General features: G+C 35.5%; 1 protein-coding gene across 1 annotated transcript in view; it reads right to left on the reverse strand.

The window, feature by feature from the left end:
• The window catches only part of LOC129244111 (uncharacterized), a 58,071-nt gene extending 48,584 nt beyond the window's left edge, over positions 1-9,487 (reverse strand). Inside the window, exons 1-3 of the mRNA XM_054881756.1 lie at positions 8,426-9,487; positions 5,187-5,619; positions 3,816-3,997 (exon numbers count right to left, since the gene is read on the reverse strand). Coding sequence (XP_054737731.1) covers positions 3,816-3,886 — 71 coding nt within the window. The 5' untranslated portion in view covers positions 3,887-3,997; positions 5,187-5,619; positions 8,426-9,487. The remainder of the gene's footprint in view (positions 1-3,815; positions 3,998-5,186; positions 5,620-8,425) is intronic.
• Positions 9,488-20,325: the final 10,838 nt, after the last annotated feature.

Raw genomic sequence — 20,325 nt, forward strand, 5'->3', positions numbered from 1 at the left:
GCTAATGGCTGCATACATTTGTGTTTATAACGGGTGTTTTTTTGAGAGCTTGTGAACTTGAAATGATAGTACAAAAGATGAATATTGTTGAAAGGGATTTTTTTTTGTATTACTAATCTGGTATGGCATATGGCCGTCACGCCTAGAGTTACATAGTGCATTCGGTCATTTCAATTTTTGACTAATTTTTCCAATAAATCCGGAAATCTGGCCGTGTGGCGTCAATGGTGGCTTGAATATTGCAATAAATCGATTGCTAAGCGCGCTGTGTGGCAAGTTGCGTCATCTTTTTGGAATCAAATGCCGTCGATGTTTAGCTAATTCTAATTTTTGGAATCACATTTTCAATCAGCAAGACTCGTTAGCATTCGCCATTCACCGTAACGGCAGCTCCTTCCGCATTTCGAAAGAAAGAAGGGCCAAAGATTAATTTTTTTTTTATTAGTTTATTTTTTTTTTTTAATAAATTTCCAAAATTTGGTGTTACACGATTCATGCTACCTTGCCAAAGTTTAGTGAACAGAACTGCCAACACAGTTTGCCATTCTCAGCTGTCAAACCGCAAGTTATCGATATCGATAGTTCTCATGTAGCTAAAAAAAAACACCCTATATGTGTTATAGTCATATGCCATTTCTGCTCCATTTGTATATTTATTTATGCGGCACGGCTGCGAGTTATCAATTTAGAACGTGGCCGGCATTCAAACAATGGCGTCACCCCTCGAGCTTCCTCCAAGCTCTTTCACACCAATCAAGTAGATCTATTAAGTGCATGTGCCTTTTAATGCAGCCAGGCATATATATTTACTTACATATATACATATATATTATCATATACATACATACATATGTATGTATGTATGCATGTAAGCTCGCTATTAATTTATTCACGCCGATATTATTTCCATTATTGTTGTTTGTTTAATTACGAAGCAGTTCACTTAATCAGTTTTCTAACACCATCATACAAGATGTATGTATGTACATATGTATGTATGCATGTATGTATGTATTCATACATAATTGAAATCAGAGTACGCACGTAAATATAAGTATTTGTTTTTGGGCTTCTAAAGTAGGTCCCAAAATATGCGCCTGCTTGTTTATCACACATACAAATGCACATAGAAGCCCACTGGCCCGCTGCTCGTTCTCTTGATTGACTGTCGCCGCCTAATCAGAATCGCACGCGTAATTTTTTTATATTTTTTTCACTATTAAAGTAAAAAATCATCGAATAGCGACGCCACGTCTACTTGAGACGCAGTAAAGAAGCTAATCGAGCGGAAGAAAAAAATACTAAAAAATTAAAACAAAAATGTAAGATGATGAAATAAATTCAGACTTTGCTACTTTACTACTTTGCTACTTAAAGTACACCGCTTCAAGAGCGCATCAACGCTTTATCAAAGCGGAGTGTGACTGCCATTTGACTCGAGAACACCTACATGTGTATTATACATACATATGTATGTATGTATGCATACACACTTCTGTATCTATAAAATATCTTACGCGTTATTCGCGCGTGGCTTTTCACCATTTGTCTGGGCAAATAAATTGAAACATTTTCACAAACAAACTCGCTACGCACGCCACTCGCATTCTCGCACACTCAGATTCTACACATGCACATGCATACGTCGCCGTCAGATTAGATAACAATTTGCGACGTTATAGAAATTTTATTATTATTATTGTAATTACCGAGTACTAGCATTTCTACATAAATATTTTTTACTAAATAGTTAGTTTACGTTGAGTCGAGCGTCTGCTTAGCTTGTGATTACTTTGTGATTGTCGCGGCAGAGCGTGCTTCGAAAACGAGAATGGGAAAAATATGTTAATACATATACAAGGTGGCGCAAAATTAATCATCCAATTTTGTTTTTGACTAACTTTTATTACTTAAAAAAATATGTATATATTTTGAATGATGGAAATCTTTGTTTTGAGCTTTACTCCGCGCCATTGCTTTTCTGTTTGCCACTGTACAAGGTGGCGTAAAATTAATCATCCAATTGTATTATTGAAGAACTTTTTTACTAAGTAAAAAAATTATTTTGAGTGTTGGAATTCCTTATTTTGACCATTACGCATTCCATGGGTTATCTGTTTGTATACAAGGTGGCGCAAATTTAATCATCCATTTTTCTAATAAGTTTTTTTACTAAATAAACAAAAATAATTTTGAATGGTGGACATCTCTATTCTGATCTTTGTGAACTCCATTGCTTGTCTGTTTGTCTGCAGTTTGTATACAAGGTGGCGCAAAATTAATCATCCTATTTTTTTGTTTTGCATATTTTGTTTTATTAATTTTAAGGGAAAACTGATTTTGAGTGACAAAAATCTTTATTTCGACCTTTACGCACTCCACTGGTAGTTTGTTTGTATATAAGGTGGCACAAAATTAATCATCCAAATATGTTTTCGAGTAACTGTTTTACAAGTAAAAACAAAAAAGTGACTTTGAGTGATAAACATCTTTATTTTGATTTTTACCCACTCCATTGGTAGTTTGTTTGTATTTAAGGTGGCGCAAATTTCATCATCTATTTTTTTTAATAAGTTTTTTTACTAAGTAAACAATAATAATTTCGAATAATTTCGGTGGATATCTCTATATTGACCTTTATAATTCAATGTAACTAGATTATCTACTTTTACAAGCTTAACTTTTAAGCCGTAATTAAAAAGCGAGACTACCCATACAAAATTTTCCTCCCGAAATCCGAAACAATAAAATAAACTTATATTTCCGTACAACTTTGTGTTTTCTGTGCTATCGATAATTATTATTACGAATGTTAGGAGAAACGGCAAAGTAAAAACTAAATAAAATGGACGCCGGCAAAGAAAAGCGGTTTCTAATAAAATCTGCTCTTTGCCTTTTCTTCATAATATTCAATAATAATTAGACAAAGCAAAAACTCTAAAATATTTCACTAAACCAATTTCTATGAAACCTTTTAGAGCAGTCTTGACAGCTGATTGCCGATCTTGCAGCGCATCTGCCATATCTTGCAGCGCATCTGCCTAATTTTTGTGGATTTTCTGCTAATCACTGCAAACGCGAACGTACTTTTAAGCGTTTCATTGCTTCTTTGTTGGTTCACAAGTGTCAAATATGACTGGCATACATTGCCAAAAAATTTAAGTTTTCCGACAAGGTGATTAATATTGCGCCACCTTGTATATACATAAGTAGGCATACATAAGTAAGTCTATACAAAATAAAAAGCTAATCGACGACAGCAACAGCAATACGAAGTGCGCATAGTTTGTGCTAATTCGTACGCCTGTATAATAAAGGAGGGGGTTGTAGTAGCTCGTTCAGCCCGTAGCTATGTATGACTGTTTGTATGTTCGCATATATGTATGTATGTACGCGTGTGACTTCATTAGCTCCCATTAAAGTTAGCGTTTGTCTGTACGTCGACTTATGTTTGGGTAACAAGCAAGTGCTTTGAAAATGGATGGAAGGGGCTGCATGTGACCCAATTTCGTTGGCAATGAAGCGCGTAGCATTGCGCCAAATTTTGTTTTTCGGTTTTTAGGTCATATTTTTTTTTGTAAATTTATGTTGAATGATTTTAAAGGCGGCCACTATGATAGGAAACAATTTCCCAAACTCACTTGTTTGCAGTGGAAACATTAATAAAAAATAGTAATAAAAAACAAAAAAAAATGTATTATTTATTTTAAGAAAAAAAATTATTTTATATTATTTATGTTAAATAAATACTTTTTTTCCACGAACTTATTTGCTTTATCTTGTTTTTTTTGTTTTTTTGGATATTTGATACTCACTTGTTTTGTGGCGTTAAGGAAAATGGCACCTCAATGCTGTGTGATGTTGTACGGCGGCGGTCACCACCCATATCGGCGAGACGTGCGAAATCCGTGTCTCGTTCTTGATCGGCCAGTCGAGCGGAGCGTCGTGATTCCAGCAGACGCACTTCTTCCAAACGTTTCTTTAGCTCAATGGGTTCCTGTTTAACGAGAAAAAAAATGTCAAAAATATTAAATTTCATTTAATTAATTTTTAATTTACATTTAATTTAAATTGAATTAATTTTTAATTTACATTTAATTAATAATTTATTAAATTTAAAAATGTACGAATTGCAAGTTTGAGTATTGGAGAGTAAATTTTGTATCTAAATTTTAGAATTGACACTAAATTTTAGAATTTTTCCATATGTGCGAATAATAGTAATACATAAAGTAGTGGCTCAAAATTAATCATCCTATCGGAAAATTTTTATAAATCTCAATTTTTTGCAAATGGCGTTGAACGCTCCAGCTGCGGAATACAAACATACAAGCTATGGATGGTTGGATGATTAATTTTGCGCCACCTTGTATATAAACATTCAAGCAATAGATCGCATAAAAGTCAATATAGAGATTTCCGTCACTCTAAATAATTTTTTTATTAGTGTATAGTAAAAAATTATAAAAAAAACATTGAATGACTAATTTTGCGCCTAGAGCATAACAAATTGCATTTGTATATGTGACCTCGAGGCTGCGAAACCGCAGGGCCAATTTTTATAGAATATAAAAATATTTATAGTAAAAAAACTGTGTTTGCAAAAAAAAAAGGCATTTGCTAGGCGCAGTCAAGATATTTTTAAAAATCGTACTTTGAAAAAATAATATACTAAAAAAATTATAATTTTATTTTGGCGGCAAAGCAAAGCAGGCTGGATTTTTGTTTTTATTGTTGTAGCAGCATAAAAGTTCCCCATACATGTACGGGGAATGTTGCTGAAGTGTTAGTCCCTGGCTGGATGCATAAAAAATCCGGGTCGTTACGTTAACGTAGAATCGACTGCCGTTGGAGTGATCGAACTTTTGCTGCTTAATAATAATTTTGAGATTTCAGCTAAAATTTTATTTATACTTCACATCAAATTCCATACGCCACAGTTACTTTCAACTAGAAATTCAGTTGCTTTCTCATAATTGCAGCCGGGGTATGCAAGTTTCGCTTTCGAAATTTTTTGCCGAAAAGTGGAAAGAAACTTTCTCAAACCACTTTTCGCGTTTGTAAAAATCTAAGACAGCAAATGAGTTAAAAAAGCACTTTAATTGCTATACTATAAATGACGGCACCTTTTTGCTCTTTTGATGGTCAAAGCAGTAATTTTGGCCTTGTAAACAAATTAGACTCACCTTTGAGGCCGACAGTTGACGCGCTGTTTTTATAAAATCACGCGTATATAATTTTGAATGATTCTCAAGTTTTGCGGTTTTGTAGTTGGTTTTTTTTTCGCTCCTTTTCGGAGGGTTTTGAAACGAATGATTTGTTTATTTTGCTTGCTTTAATTTTACTGAATTATAATGCACTTTTTCTTCTACGCTGCATTTAGATTTGGTGCGCGCAGGAGTAACTTTACATTTTCAATTTTTTTTAAGTAATTACAAACAAGTTTTTTCTCAAGGCTTGGAGACTTTTCCTATTGCACTGTTTAATGCACAGTAGCGGAATTTTTAAACACAATTTCACGTTTAGTATATTTTGCTGATTTCTTGCACTAATTTTTTACTTAAATCAATTATGCCGCAATCGTCTTGTTGTTGTTGTCGTTGTTGTAATTTAGCTGGCCTTAACAAAGAATTTATGCTCTACAATGTCGCCTCGCAAAATGTGGCGTAGAAGAATTTCGTTTCTGATCAAAATCAAAATCAGAATCAAAATTCTGTAAAGTATGTGTAAGTGTGCGCGCGTGTGTGTGTGTGTATGCCTGTGTAACCTCACAATTTGCACACATTCGCTCACTTGCAAGCTATTTTGCTAATTTTTGTCGAAAATTTGTGGGTTGTTGTCGCGAATATAGCTACAATTCTTTACATCAGTTTAATTTTAAATTATTTTCACAATTTCTGCTACTTTCTTTGTTTTTGTTTTCTGATTTTCCTTTTGCGTTTTTATAAATTGCGTGCAATTAAATACCATCACAACGCAACACTAACGCACAAATTTAAGTTATTTGCCTTATTTTATGTGAAATCTGCTGCTGTGACTGAGTGAAGCGCATGTAAATGGTGGTGTTGTTGTTGCTGTTGTATATTGCGTATAATTGCTGCACTTGCTGTAGTTGCTGTTGGTAGTGTTGGCTGGCTATTGGCAATGCCAGCCGAGTAGGCAAACGGAACCGTGTCAGCCGAGAAGTGGTACACAGGCGTGCATCAACAGCGCACACGCACACACACACACATGTGCGCACTCACGCATACAAAGAAACCACCACCACCAAAGCTCAGCCCCCAATGCGCATGAAACACCAAGCTGGCCAAGATGTTGCGAAAAAAGTTACTATCACTTGCCTCTAAGCGGCCAAACGGGCAGGCGAACTTAACACACACACACACATACATGCATATACAGGTACATACATACATGCGTATGGCTATGTGAAATTTGAATGTCGTTGCAACTGTTACGCCTGCTCTTGCAGAAATAGTTCATGTTGCTTTTGCCTGTCTGTCTGCCTGTTTGTCCGTCCGTTTGTCGCCTTAGCCTCACAGAATATTGTGTGACTTTTAATTGGCACAAAATGCCGGCCGGTAAATGACAGCGATAAATTGTGGTGCGTTTGCGTGTGTGTGTGTGTGGGCTGCAGGTTGAGCTGTTAGTTAGGTGCGTCAGTTCTGCGTTGAATTTTTTTTTTATATCTTGAATGTCGTGTATTTTTGGGTGTGCGCTAGCAATTTTGGGTGACACGGTCGTGTGTACTGTGTACTGTGCACTGCTTGCTGTTGCTATTGTTGTTGAGTTTTATTTTTATATTGCACTTGTAACCAAAAAATTAGGCTAAGCGGCGCCACCAAGCAATTTCAAGCAATTGGCTATTTCACTTGCATCAAAAATTTTTGGCGAAAAGTAGTTGGCACAGATTTCAGGCAATTTTTTAGGTATATTTTCGGTTGTTTGTGTCACAGCAGAGGATTTCAACAATTTATGTTTTAAAAATTGTGTTTTTGCCTTTTCAACTCAAACTAATTTCACTAGCTTGTTTATTTATTTATAGTATTTCTAGAGTTAATGGCACAGGCAGTAGGAAAAATTACAAAATAGAATTTTTTTGTTTTTGGTTTTTAGTATAATGCGCTTAAAGGTAAATTTCTATTCCGAAATTATAACCAAATACAAATATTTGAATTACTAAATTTTTGCTCAAGCTACTAAATAATTCGATTGTGGGGGTTTTTATGAACTAGGACTAGCTCTTTGTTTTTGTGTTTTTTGCCAGAGTCGTACTGCAAACTTTTTACCTATGCACAAAAAAATTTATTTAAAATTTAATTGCTAGAAATTTTGTACTTGCAACAATTTGCTGGCAATACTACAGGTGGTCGAGTGCAGTTTCAACAAATTTCTTAAGTGCCTTGCAGAATTTTGAAGTTGAAAATATAACAAACAAAAAACAAAAACGTTTTAAATTTATTTATATATTTTTTATTATTTCTATATTATTATTTTTTTATTTAATATTAGGTATAAAATCATTTTTCCAGTAGAAAAACCTCAGAAAAGTTCCAAATGAAAAGTCACTCAAAATAATTTTTTTTATTTAGTATTTATTTTAATTTATTCATTTGCGCCACCTTGTATACAAACAGACAAGCACAAAGTTTTCCTTCACTATTTTTTTATTAGTATATAGTAAAAAAGTTAAAAAAAAGCATGGATGATTAATTTTGCGTCACCTTGCATACAAACGTGCAGGCATAAAGTTTTCCTTCACTATTTTTATATATACTATATACTTCACTATATTAGTATACAGTAAAAAAGTAAAAAAAATGGATGAATAATTTTGCGCCACCTTGTATGCAAACAGACAAGCACAAAGTTTTCCCTCACTATTTTTTTATTAGTATATAGTAAAAAGGAAAAAAAAGAGTGGATGATTAATTTTGCGCCATCTCGTATACAATCTCCATCTTTCTCACTTTTTCCTATCCCACATTTTGAATTTTGCACAGTTATACTGTCTAATTCCCGCCTATAAAGCTTTCATGCTTCTGCAAATTTTACATTTGCCCAAATTTTTTTTTTCAAATTTTCCCCTTTGTGAGCGAATGCTGCCATAATCTCATAAATTTCCTTACTGTAAAGCACGAAAAGAAGATACTAAGCGCATTTATTTATGTACGCTATGTGTGTGTGTATGTGTGTAGGTGCATGCATATTTTAATTTTTAACTCGTTATTAATCTAATTATAGCCTCTGACGTTTTTAGTTTTGTCTTCAAATGGTGAGCACTAAAATATATTCAAAAATTCTTTTAAGTATAGGAAATCAGCTCAGTCGCAAGTTTTGCGTTTTTCGACCAATGAAAATCTCACTTTTGCTAAGAACTACCAAATTCTTGTATTTATGTATGTCACCATATACCTACACATACATACATACGCCTGCATATTTACAGGTCAAGTTTCATGTTCGAGCTGTTCACAACTATTTTCCGCTTTTAATTTTTAATACTTTGGATTTATTGCACATAAATATTAAACATTTTTTGCTCTTCCGTTAATTGATTTATTTTGGTTGCGCTTTGCATTTTTTTGAGTGTGTAATTTGAACTCATTTTTTCCACTTACAATTAATTTTTTCGTAAGTTCTTTACACTTTTGATTATCTTAGTCACAGCTAAGCGTGCATTAACTTTTTGAATTGCCGCAGCAGTTTTTTTAAAGTCTTTTATTTTCAATTTTTGCACATAATATATAATTTTTTAACACCACAAGTGAACTGGCTCAAGTTTGGTTGCACTCTTTTGCGTTAATTGCACTGAATATTTATATTTTTTCTGCACTTTTTGAAATTAGTTTTTCTTCAAGTTTCACCGATGAGTGTTTTGCTCAACAATTTTATTATTATTATTAATAATTTTTTTATATTGCTTTTCTGTTTCTCAAATAACTTTATATTTCTTGGTATTTTTACTATTTCGAAGCACACAAATTTTCAAAATTTGTTAACTGTTCTAATCTTATCGTACCACATTTTGCCTTTAGTCGCTTTAAAACTGATTGAATGTTCAGTGGCTGCGTTGTTGGTATTTTGCAAATGCAGCTGTCATACAAATGTCAATCTGTTCGCAAGATGTGTGACAACACCGAGTATTATAATATTTTGGAAAAAAAGTTATTATTTATTCAAATTTGCTTTGATTTTTTATTTTGAAGCGCTTCGATGCAGCTTTATGAACTCGATTTTTCACTTCGCTTTTTTTTCTAATTAGCGCACTTTGTTTACATTTATGGCTTTACTCGCGTACGGCCAAAGTACTACTACCACAAGTGTTTGCTCGCCAGCACCAAATAACCAGTCAGTCAGCTAGCAGCAGCTAGTCTGTCAGCGGACAAGTAGCCCGTACGAATCGTAAATAGCTTTAACGCTGTTCTTTGCAAAAACACAAAATACACAACGTACGATAGCTTTGAAAGCACACACATACACGTACGCACAACTCTCTCGCACTGAAGACATGTATGTATATATGCACTCACTAACACTTTGCTAAATACGCTCACCCACTTTGGGCTGATACAGAATACATAAATACGTATATATGTACATACTATATGCACTGTTATGTACGGATTGGGGCTATTATGAAAGTATGCTCCGGCCGAGTGTCAAAACGAAAATACACTTTATTGCTTATTTTATTATTTCAATTTTGATGCGTTCCGAGTTTGCTACGTTGTTGCTTTGACGTGTTAACGATTCGCGCGCGCATTTAAGAATGATTCTATGACTGCACAAAAGTCAACTATTAGCTGATGGCTGGTTTCGGGATTAGTTGCTATCGGTATTGGTATCGGCAAGCTGATTGCCGCTCACTCTCTGTGTGCCCAATAGCGGCGACGCTGCGCTCGAATGTTTCGTTTTAAGAGGTTCACTAGGCCGATGCGCTCTGAATCGGCATGTTTCGGCTCTAACCCAACCACATTTGTTAACGTTAATCATTGTCACTACCACCACCACTACCACACCACCGATGAAGCGACGGCATTTGGTGAAGTGAGCAGCTAAAACTACCACCGTCAACAACAGTGCGCGGTGCGCTCTCCGTTGCGTTTGATTGTAAAACACTGCTCGCGCCGACGTTGACGCTGAATGTAGAAACAAAACAGCAGTTGTTATATTGGTGAGAATGCGAGTGTATAGATATTTTCGCGGGTTTGTTTTTATTCCGTCATTTGCACAGCTCAAAGACCAAAGTCATCCTCCCGCTACGTATCGCAGAGCGATGTATCGCGCTCTTCTTCTGTTGCTCCCCATACGTTTTACTTTTTATGCTGTTTGTTTATCTCCTTCTTCGCTTTTCAGATATAAAAATTTGTATCTTCGTATTGTTTTCATGCGTTGATACGTTTGTACTTCATACATACATACAAACGTGTGTATGGTGGGATTTTCTTTGTTTTCACAATCTGAGCAGTTTTTCCTCGATAGCGTACTGTGTCTGCTGGCGTGGCTCTTGCTGCCAAGTGTGCAGACGTCGACGTCGAGACGACGTATTTTCGGTGTCGATGCATGTATGTATGTAATATATGTATGCATGTATTTTGATTTCGGAGTTAGCAATTGGTGCGGGAGCCCCAGGAGTCAATATGTTTGTTTCTGTTTTCGTACATTGCTCGCTCGTTTCCCGCTATGTGCGCACACTCATTAACAGCGGCAACAACATTATGTATATGGAAGACATTTAAGCATGCAAAGGATTCAGATGCATGTGAATGTGTGTGTATGAATTTGAGCTTTTCGTGTGTTTGCTACTTTTTCGCACAGGTAGTTGCGACCCACTGCCGCCCGACATCAACATCCGCTCTCCTTCGTGCCAGGCATTCGCTGTGTATCTGCCAACCAACCAGCAAACAAACACACTCTCTCATGCATTATACCAAAATCGGAAAGCAAACATAGTCGCGGCGGGACCACTTCGTTCATCTAGCACGCTAAGAGAATTTTTAGCTAAACTTTTAAGAGAAATTTTCAGCATACGAAAGTGAAATTTGAGCGTCGAAATAAATGTTGTTCAGCAGCAACAGCAACAACAACGATTGCTCATCCAAAACACTCGAACAACCGGCTAATTATGAAAGAAAATAAAAATAGAAACTCAAGCAAAGTAAATATTACTTAAAGCACAGCAAAATGCCGGGAATAACAAAAGGTGAAATGGCAACAAACCCACAAAGAAGCATTTAAAAATTCACTTGCACTCGCAGTATTGAGCGTTAGATGTTGTTTGTTCATTTGTGCCGAGATGCTGGTAAGGCTAATAAAATAATATAGCTGTATATACTTACACACACATACACACACACACACTCACATGCATATTGCGACGCATCTTCGTGCATATTTGCATGTGTGTATGTATGTATGTGCCTACGAGTGAGGCTTTTAATGTGGCAAAAATTTACGAGGCACTTTCCGCTTTTATTACCTTTTCAAGTCACTGACATAAATATTACATATGCCCGATACATACATACATACATGCATATATACATATGTACATACGTACATATATACGTATACATATGAATGCATATTGCTGCCCACTTAAACGCACACACTTATGTACACACAAATGTAAATGTATGTAGTTTTAGTTTTACAGCGCGCACATAAATTCAGGGTCACGCCCACCCACTCACTGACATTTTCACTTGTAATATTTGGCATGAGTTAAATCATTATTATTTTATGTTTCAAATGTGGGAGCAAACGATTTGTTTTCATTTTCACGTTTCCTTTCGATTTCATTTCTAGCCTATAAATTTAAATGAGTTAAAATTCTTTATGTACGTACGTATGTATGCACACATACGTATATACCTATATTTATGTACATTTCTACACAGTTATTTTTAGAAAAGGCGTGATTCAGTGGAAAGTTATGATTGGTAATATGTTTTATGGTTACCTGTTGCTCTTGCCAAACTCACGAGAATGACCACTTACAAGTGAAGTACCACAATAAGTTAATGAGAAAATCATATGTTATTCCTGGCCAATATAGGTATTTTGATTACAGCGGGAAATATAGAAGAAATATATAAAAAAAAAAGATTTTCAGAAATATTTCGACGCCAGCGCCCCTTGGAGAGTAATATCTTTAACCCTTATGCTGCACTCATAAAAAGAAACGTATTTGTCATTAATGGGTCAATATGACCCAATATATGAGAGAAAAAATATTTTGGTTATAATTCAAGTTTTATAAATTTTTTTTATATTAAAAAATAAAATAAATACATAAAAAAAAAATTATATTTAACACTTATATTTCTTTTATATTATATAATAAATATAAAAAAAATTATTGTATATGTATAAAAAAGTGCATGTATAAAATTTATATTGTTTTTATATTTATAATAAATATAATTATAAATTTATAAAAGTAAAAAAAGGGGTTTCTTATGCTTGTTTTATGTCTGAGCGTTGTCAGACATATTCCAGCTGACACATGTGTTGTTAAAAAGCGTGATCAATTTAGAGGTATCGGATTTTAAATTGTAATAAAACAACGAAAATTCAAACTGATTGGGTAATCTTTATTTTTATTTTATTTATCTTTATCTTTATTTCATTGATGACATTTATTTTTCAAAGGGAATTCTCTTCAAATGTTGACCACAACTGCACCGTAAGTTGGCCATCCGTAAACACCAATTTTAAATTTATCACTGGAGGACTTCGGTCGGTATTTCGTGAATAACTTTAGTAAAGTTGGCTTTCAATGCCTCAATCGAAACTGATTTATCCCCAAAGTATGATACTTAGACTTTATACCCCTCACAAATAAAAGTCCAAAGGTGTGATATCACACGATCTGGGTGGCCAATATGTACACTGCTCTGAGACGAGAGATAAATTGCTCACCGAAACGACGACGCAGTCAATCCATTGTATCACGGGCTGTGTGGCAAGTAGCATCGTCTTGCGGGAACCAAAAGTTGTGGAGATCACGGGCTTCAATTCCCGGCAGCAAAAAGCTGTTAATCACAGCGCGATAGCATTCGCCATTCATTGTTTCATTGGCGCCAGCCTCGTTTTTGAAGAAATATGGGTCGATGTTTCCTCCAGCACATAGGGCGCACCAAACAGTTGTTTTCAATGGATGTACTGTCTGGCTTGAAGGCTACGTCAATAAGCAAAATTTTTGTACCTGGGCTGAAGAGCAAACCGCCGCTAAAGAGCAAACCGCCCAGGTACAAAAATTTTGCTTATTGACGTAGCCTTCAAGCCAAAAACCGGCGCCATCGCGAAACACCATGAGTTGGCCTGAGCGCGCGATAAACACTTTTTCACACTTATGATTTATAAACTTTTTGAGGCGTAAGTAAGACTTTCCATGATGAAGTGTCAATAAATACTTAAAAGGATGAGATATTTATTTTGACGGTAGTCACGCATGATCTGTTAAAAAACCCCTATTGAAAAAAGTACCTTCAATCTGAAAACCCTTTATTTTGTGCCGTTGGATCGATTTGGACATGTTTTCAATTTGTAAGTTGTGAAATTGTTTCAGCAGTTTCTGCGGAATTGTCGTAGATTCTTACAGCGATTTCGATAGGACTGGCACGAGGGAGCTATCGAGCTCTGCACCTTATTTTCTTACACATTTTTCTTGCTAATTTCCGAGCTCTGCTAGACACATGCGACGTTTAAGTTTTTTAGAAATTGCTCCTGAAAACTATAAAACAATATTGTAAAACCAGACTGAAGCTATCGATTTGATATCCGCTTGCAAGTGTAAGCCCTGATAACCTGATCACGTATACTACTGTGGGCAAAAAGTAAGGTGAATTTGGTTGTAAAATGGAAAGTCTTTATTTATTCTTGTAAATCAATTTCATCCCCTTCAAAATAATCCCCTCTCGCTGAAATACACTTAGGCCAACGATTTTCCCAATCCCCGAAACATGCCAAATAGTCCATTTCCGGTATAGCCATCAGCACCTTCTTCGATTCAGCTTTTATCTCCGCAATCGACTCGAAACGCGTTCGCCGGAGTGGTCTCTTGAGTTTTGGGAATAGCCAGAAGTCACACGGAGCCAAATCAGGCGAATACGGTGGTTGCGGAACGATATGCGTGGAATTTTTGGCGAAATGGTCACGAAGAACGAGTGCAGTGTGAGACGGTGCATTGTCGTGATGCAAAATCCAAGAGTTGTTGGCCCATAATTCTGGTCGTTTTAGACGAATTGCTTCACGTAAACGACGCATAACGCTCATATAATATAATATTCCTTATTAACAGTTTGGCCAGGTGGAAGGAATTCATAGTGCACCACACCACGAAAATCGAAAATCGAATCTGGCCTCGCCTTTAGCACGATATTCGCTTGATTGGTCGGTTGTTTCAGGGTCGTAAGCATAAATCCAAGTCTCATCTCACGTAATGATGCATTTGAGCTTGTCCTGTTAGTCTGAAAGCATTGTTTCATACACATCAACGCGACGACTTTTTTCCAAGAAATTGAGAGTTTTCGGTACCAAACGAGATTTGACTTTTCGTAGGCCCAAATGGTCTTTCAAAATGGTTTTCACAGATCCTTCTGATATTCCGATCATATCAGTAAGATCTTTAACAGTCAACCGACGATTTTTGAGCACTAACTCCTTCACTTTATTGACGTGTTGGTCATCTGTTGACGTCGATGGCCGTCCGGAGCGCTCCAAGTCATCAACACGTTCTCGACCCTCTTTGAAGTCTTTGTACCACTTATAAACATTTTTCTGCGACATGGTCGAATCACCAAATGCCTTCTGCAACATGCTAAACGTTTCCGCAGCCGAAATTTCATTCCGCAAACAAAATTTGATGGCACCTCTCTGCTCAATCAAATCAGACATTGTAAAAATCGAAAAATGCACTCTGGGTCGTTTGGTAAACACAAGTGTAAATATATTACTGATAATGACATTCACATAAAAGTTGGCCCAGATGTTATTAACAGTGCTGCCAACTCATGAAAAAAATAACTAGAGCGAAATTTTAATCCCGCGAACTTTGACAAATAAATTCACCTTACTTTTTGCCCACAGTAGTAGGTTACTTTTTGGTTTTGTTATGAAAGTCATTAATTTCGGATTATTTGAGTCGCTTGATTATCAAAAACGAGGCGTACGTTATCTTCCCGTTTCTTAGTAGTTTTCACGCACAAGAATGTTTTGTGCTTTCGGACTGTACCGACGAGGCTGCTTTTACTTTCAATAAGTCAATACTCAAATCGTAAGATGAAAAAAAAATTAACGCATGTGACATTGCAGCGCTGTTTCTATCTTTTACTAGGTTGAGTACAAGACCGACGCTCCTGTTGTTCCTTTTCAGGCTTGCAATTTCACACAACGAGTATCCGCTTACTCGCAAACGCTCATTACCCGAAAAGTTTTGAGCACGAGCTCGGGTATATCGAGCTTTTTCGAGTACTTCGAGCGATACTCTTGATTATTATTTTGACTTTTTTGTCAGCATTTTTTTAAGGTCTTCAAATTATTTCTGCACAATGCAAACGGCGTTGGAAAATTCAAGAAATGCTGGTAAATTCAATTAAAAATTTTTCTTAAAAAAAAGTTTTGCTTACATTGTTCAAAAGCTCGAAAATTTCGATCAAGCATTTGAGGAGTTGCGCAATGAACGATTTTCCTTAGACTTATTGACCATTAAATCTATGGGTATTGTTAATGAATTAAATCATTTCAATTCCATTGGTTGCGCTCCACGTTTTGCATTTTGAATCGCATAAAATGCTTATATTAAAACAAAAAAAAAACAACAGAAAGAAAACTATGAAGACTAATCTATGAGTTTGGGAAAATTTATTTTCTACTTTGTAGCTCGCTTATAGAAACTTAGTATATTAAAAATTTTTTTTTTCTTTTATTTGATTTTTATGTGCAGTGAATCCAGCAATCGATGGCTCTTCCTTTAGCACCCCGTCTCAAATTATAGCACATCAAAGTTTTTACTGATTTTGACAAGTTTTTTGCGCTTATAAAGGGTGGTTAAATTTCCAGGGCCGATCTTGAATGTGAACTACACCTAAAAGTCAAGTTTTTCTCTGCATTTCATTTGACATTTTTCAATTTATGACTAACTCAATTTGAACCATGGAAAGATACACAATCGAGCAACGCGTTAAAGTTATTCAGGCTTATTATGAAAACGGGCGTTCAAATCAAAATGCATATTGCGCACTTCGTGAAGAAAATCATCTTCCGTGATGAGGCACATTTTCACCTCAGTGATTCGTCAATAAGCAGAATTGCCGCATTTGGGCGAATGATAATCCAAGAGTGATTGCCAAAAACCAATGCACCCACAAAGAGTGACTGTTTGGTGCGGTTTATGGGCCGGCGGCATCATTGGGCCAAAATGAGGCCGGTCAGGCAGTTACTGTGAATAGTGTTCGCTATCGTGAGATGATAACGAACTTTTTATGGCCCGAATAGGAAGATATGGATGTAAACGATATGTGGTTTCAACAGGACGGTGCCACTTGTTACACAGCTAACGAAACAATGGCTCTTTTGCGCGAAAAATTTGATGGCCGTCGCGGCGATGTCAATTAGCCGCCAAGGTCATGTGATTTGACACCGTTGGACTTCTTTCTTTGGGTTAATTTTAAAGAAAAGGTGTACGTCGATGAGCCAGCAACAATTCAAGAGCTATAGGGTGAGATAATTCGGCACATTAACGGTATAGAACTTCAATTATGCCTCAGTGTCATCGAAAATTTGGACCATCGGATGGAGGGGGGCCACCGAGCCCGCGGCGTCGATTTGGCCAATATTTTGTTCCATACGTAATTGAGTCATACAAATATTATCATAATAAAGAGAAATGACAATAATTTCCTAAAAAAATTGTATTTTCTTCAAAATCAACACCGGCCTTTGAAACTTAACCACCCTTTATATGAATGACTTAAAAAGTAAGGCCTGATGCCTGAAATATTTTTTTTAATTGAATTAAAAAATTAGGAAAATTCCTAAAATTTTTCATTGGATTTGTACAGCTTTTAATTTTAATTTCTGCAGAGGTTTTTGATATACAGTTTTATAGTTCATTAAATTTTAGTAGGTTTGAAATCGCTGAAAAATCATTTTGATTTTTTTTTTTAATTTTTTTCCTTATCATTTTTTCCATATTACGAGGTATCAAATATTTTTTTATATGGCATAAACGGTAAGCAAAAAAATTATAAAAAATCAAACTGAGTGAAGTGACTTTTTTCTTTATAATTTTTCCCATATTCAGAGGCATCACATATCTTTGTTTTATATGGGAGAAGTTTTGGGTAAAAAATTAAAGGAAAAAATTATAAAAAATCAAACTGAGTGAAGTGATTTTTTTCTTTATAATTTTTTTACATTACGAGGCATCACATATTTTTTGCATGTAGGATAAATTATAAGAAAAAAAAAATATATTAAAAGAATAATTTATCAAGGCCCGATATATTTTTTGTTGTTATATGGAATAATTTATACAGAAAAAAATTATAAAAAATTAAAGTGAGTGAAGTGATTTTTTTCGTTATAATTTTTTCCATATTACGAGGCATCACATTTTTTTGTATGGCATAAATTGTAGATAAATTGCAAGGACAAAAATTATAAAAAATCAAAGTCAGTGGAGTAATTTTTTTATATGGGAAAAATTATAAGAAAAAAAGTTGTAAAAATTCAAAGTGAGTGAAATGAGTTTTTTCGTTATAATTTTTTCCATATTACGAGGCCCCATATATATTTTGTTTTTCTATGGGGAAACATTTTAAGTGAAAAGTTACGAAAAACCGAAGTGAGTGAAGTAATTTTTTTTCCTCATATTTTTTCCATATTACGAGGCATCACATTGTTTTATAAAGGATAAATTATAAAAAAATAATAAAAAAAAAAATTAATCAAAAATAAATTTGATAATTCTGTATACTTTTATACAATAATAATGAACATTCATAAAAATAAAAACAAAATGTCAAAATTGCCCAAATGTTGATGAGGTACCATTTCGTCGCGCGGTGTTGATTATATTTTTAGCCTGTCATGATTATGTGTTAAATTACTTCAATTTATTTGTCAATAGCAATTATCTACATAGGCTTTATTCATATTAATTCGCTTCAATAGACAGTGAATATCATTCACTCAAATGAATTTACATAAATACTAATGAAATATTGTTATTGAAAATGATTTTCGAAAACCACTCCAAATGGAATAGCCAAGTAAAAATTTAGACGTTAGCTCATAGTGGTTTGATTTTTGTTTTTGGTTGGGGAAAACCTTAAAATATCAGTGAATTAAACAAGTATTTGTAGTTGTTTGTGTGTTGAACGTAAACACCTTTTGTATAACTTTCAATCCGCATAGTTTTCTTGAACGTGAATTTAAAGAAAATTACATCTAATTTACATCGAATCTACATAAACCGCAACATTAGCAACGTCGCTCATACTCGCACGTACATTTACGCAATTTTAGAGTGGCTTTCCGTACACACGTACCCACATACATATGTACATACATACGTACGCATGCGTTATGCTAATTTATGGGTCTCAGCGAGTTAACCTTGATTAATGGAATATTTGTATATAAGGATGTATGCATGTATGTATGTATGAATGTATGTGTGGATGTGTGTCTTTAAGTGTGCGCAATCAAATGTCTGCCCTGTAGCTGCTTTAGAATTATGAACGCGGCAGCATAAACGTCGCAAACGTCACTAACGTGTCAACGCAAAGTACCGGTTCGGGCGGGTATTTATTTTAATTAGCCGATGGCCAGTGGTTGGCATTGTGTGAATGTTGTTATTGCGCATAAGGTAATGAATATGAATAATAAATACCGATACACACACACACACAAGTTAAAGCATACTTATCTATGTATTTATGTATGTGTGTGTGTGCAAGCTTAAGTCAAAAAGTATTCCAAATTGTTTTCTTCTGAATGTCTGCAGCTGATTTGAGTCTACAACAGAGGCTACGAAACTATGTGTGTATGAACCACCTTGAAACAAAAGTTCTCGGAACAACAGCCAGGTGACGCTCTACGCCAACTGATTTGAGTTCATTATTTGGGCGTTATGAGACGTTTACGTGAATCTATTTGCCAAAAAAGAAAGGATTTGTGTGATACCAGCTCCTGGACTTTCCACCCTCATAGCGCACCGTCGCACAGTGCCATCACAATTTGTGAATATTTGACGAAGAACGAAACGAATACCATCCAAATACGGAACAGCCATCGAATCCATCTGATTTTTTGTCTGTTTGCTCGGGTGAAAAAACCACTATGGAGAACGCCTTTTCACAGCCGAAAGGAAGTAATGGAAAATTCGAAGACGTCTCTGATGGCTATACCGAAAATAGAAGATGCGAGTTCCAGAAATGATTCGAGAGCTGAACCAAACGCTGACATAAGTGCGTTGCAGTTGATGGGCAGTACTTTGACGGCGATAACATCGCTTTTGAGAAAAATACACTATATTCGCAGAACTTTTTGAACCAGCTCGGCATGCAGCTTTTCAAGTTTGATGTTTTCTTTTTGCTGTTTTGTGGTTGGCAGGTTTCTCAACGAAAAAACATAAATTTTATGTGAGTAAATTTAATTTTCAATAAGCAAATGGAATTCCACAACCAGTCAGCCACATTAACCACTGAGTAGATAAGACTTGCTATTTAGCTGCGCTGCCTGCAACGTGCACAAAAATGCCAAAACTCTTCCAGGCACGTCCGTCTGCAGATAAGAACAGCATTGACAATTGCGGAACAGCATTGACCACGCCAACGAAGCAGCGTTCGCACGCATCTGTCACCTTTACGCTTATGCTTATCAGCGTAAACCGCAAACAGTTTTCGGCGGTGATACAAAACACTGGGAATATTGGAAACAATGGTGAGCCTATGCCACAAAATTTTTTTCTCGTTATCGCAGCGACAACGACGTATCTGGGAATGTTTTATCACTGCTTCGAGCATAAAAAATATCAGACGTCTACCAACTAATCAGTTTTACCACCAAAGTTCAGTACAAACTCACGCGGTTGGAAATTGTAACAAGCGCGGTCGGAAACGAGCCGAAGGCTTGCAACAAATAGAAGGCAAGTGCAAATGAAAATATTTAGTGGTTAGAGCGCTTTCCCTTCTCGTGCGTCTCGTCGCCGCTTTCAACTAAGCACAGGGCAGGCCCTGACACAGTAATTTTCCAAATTCCAACTTCCAACTTCCGAGCTGTGATCATCATCATCATCGTTTCTTTTATCTC

The sequence above is a fragment of the Anastrepha obliqua genome, chromosome 1 (genome assembly GCF_027943255.1).
Source record: "Anastrepha obliqua isolate idAnaObli1 chromosome 1, idAnaObli1_1.0, whole genome shotgun sequence".
Taxonomy (NCBI): domain Eukaryota; kingdom Metazoa; phylum Arthropoda; class Insecta; order Diptera; family Tephritidae; genus Anastrepha; species Anastrepha obliqua.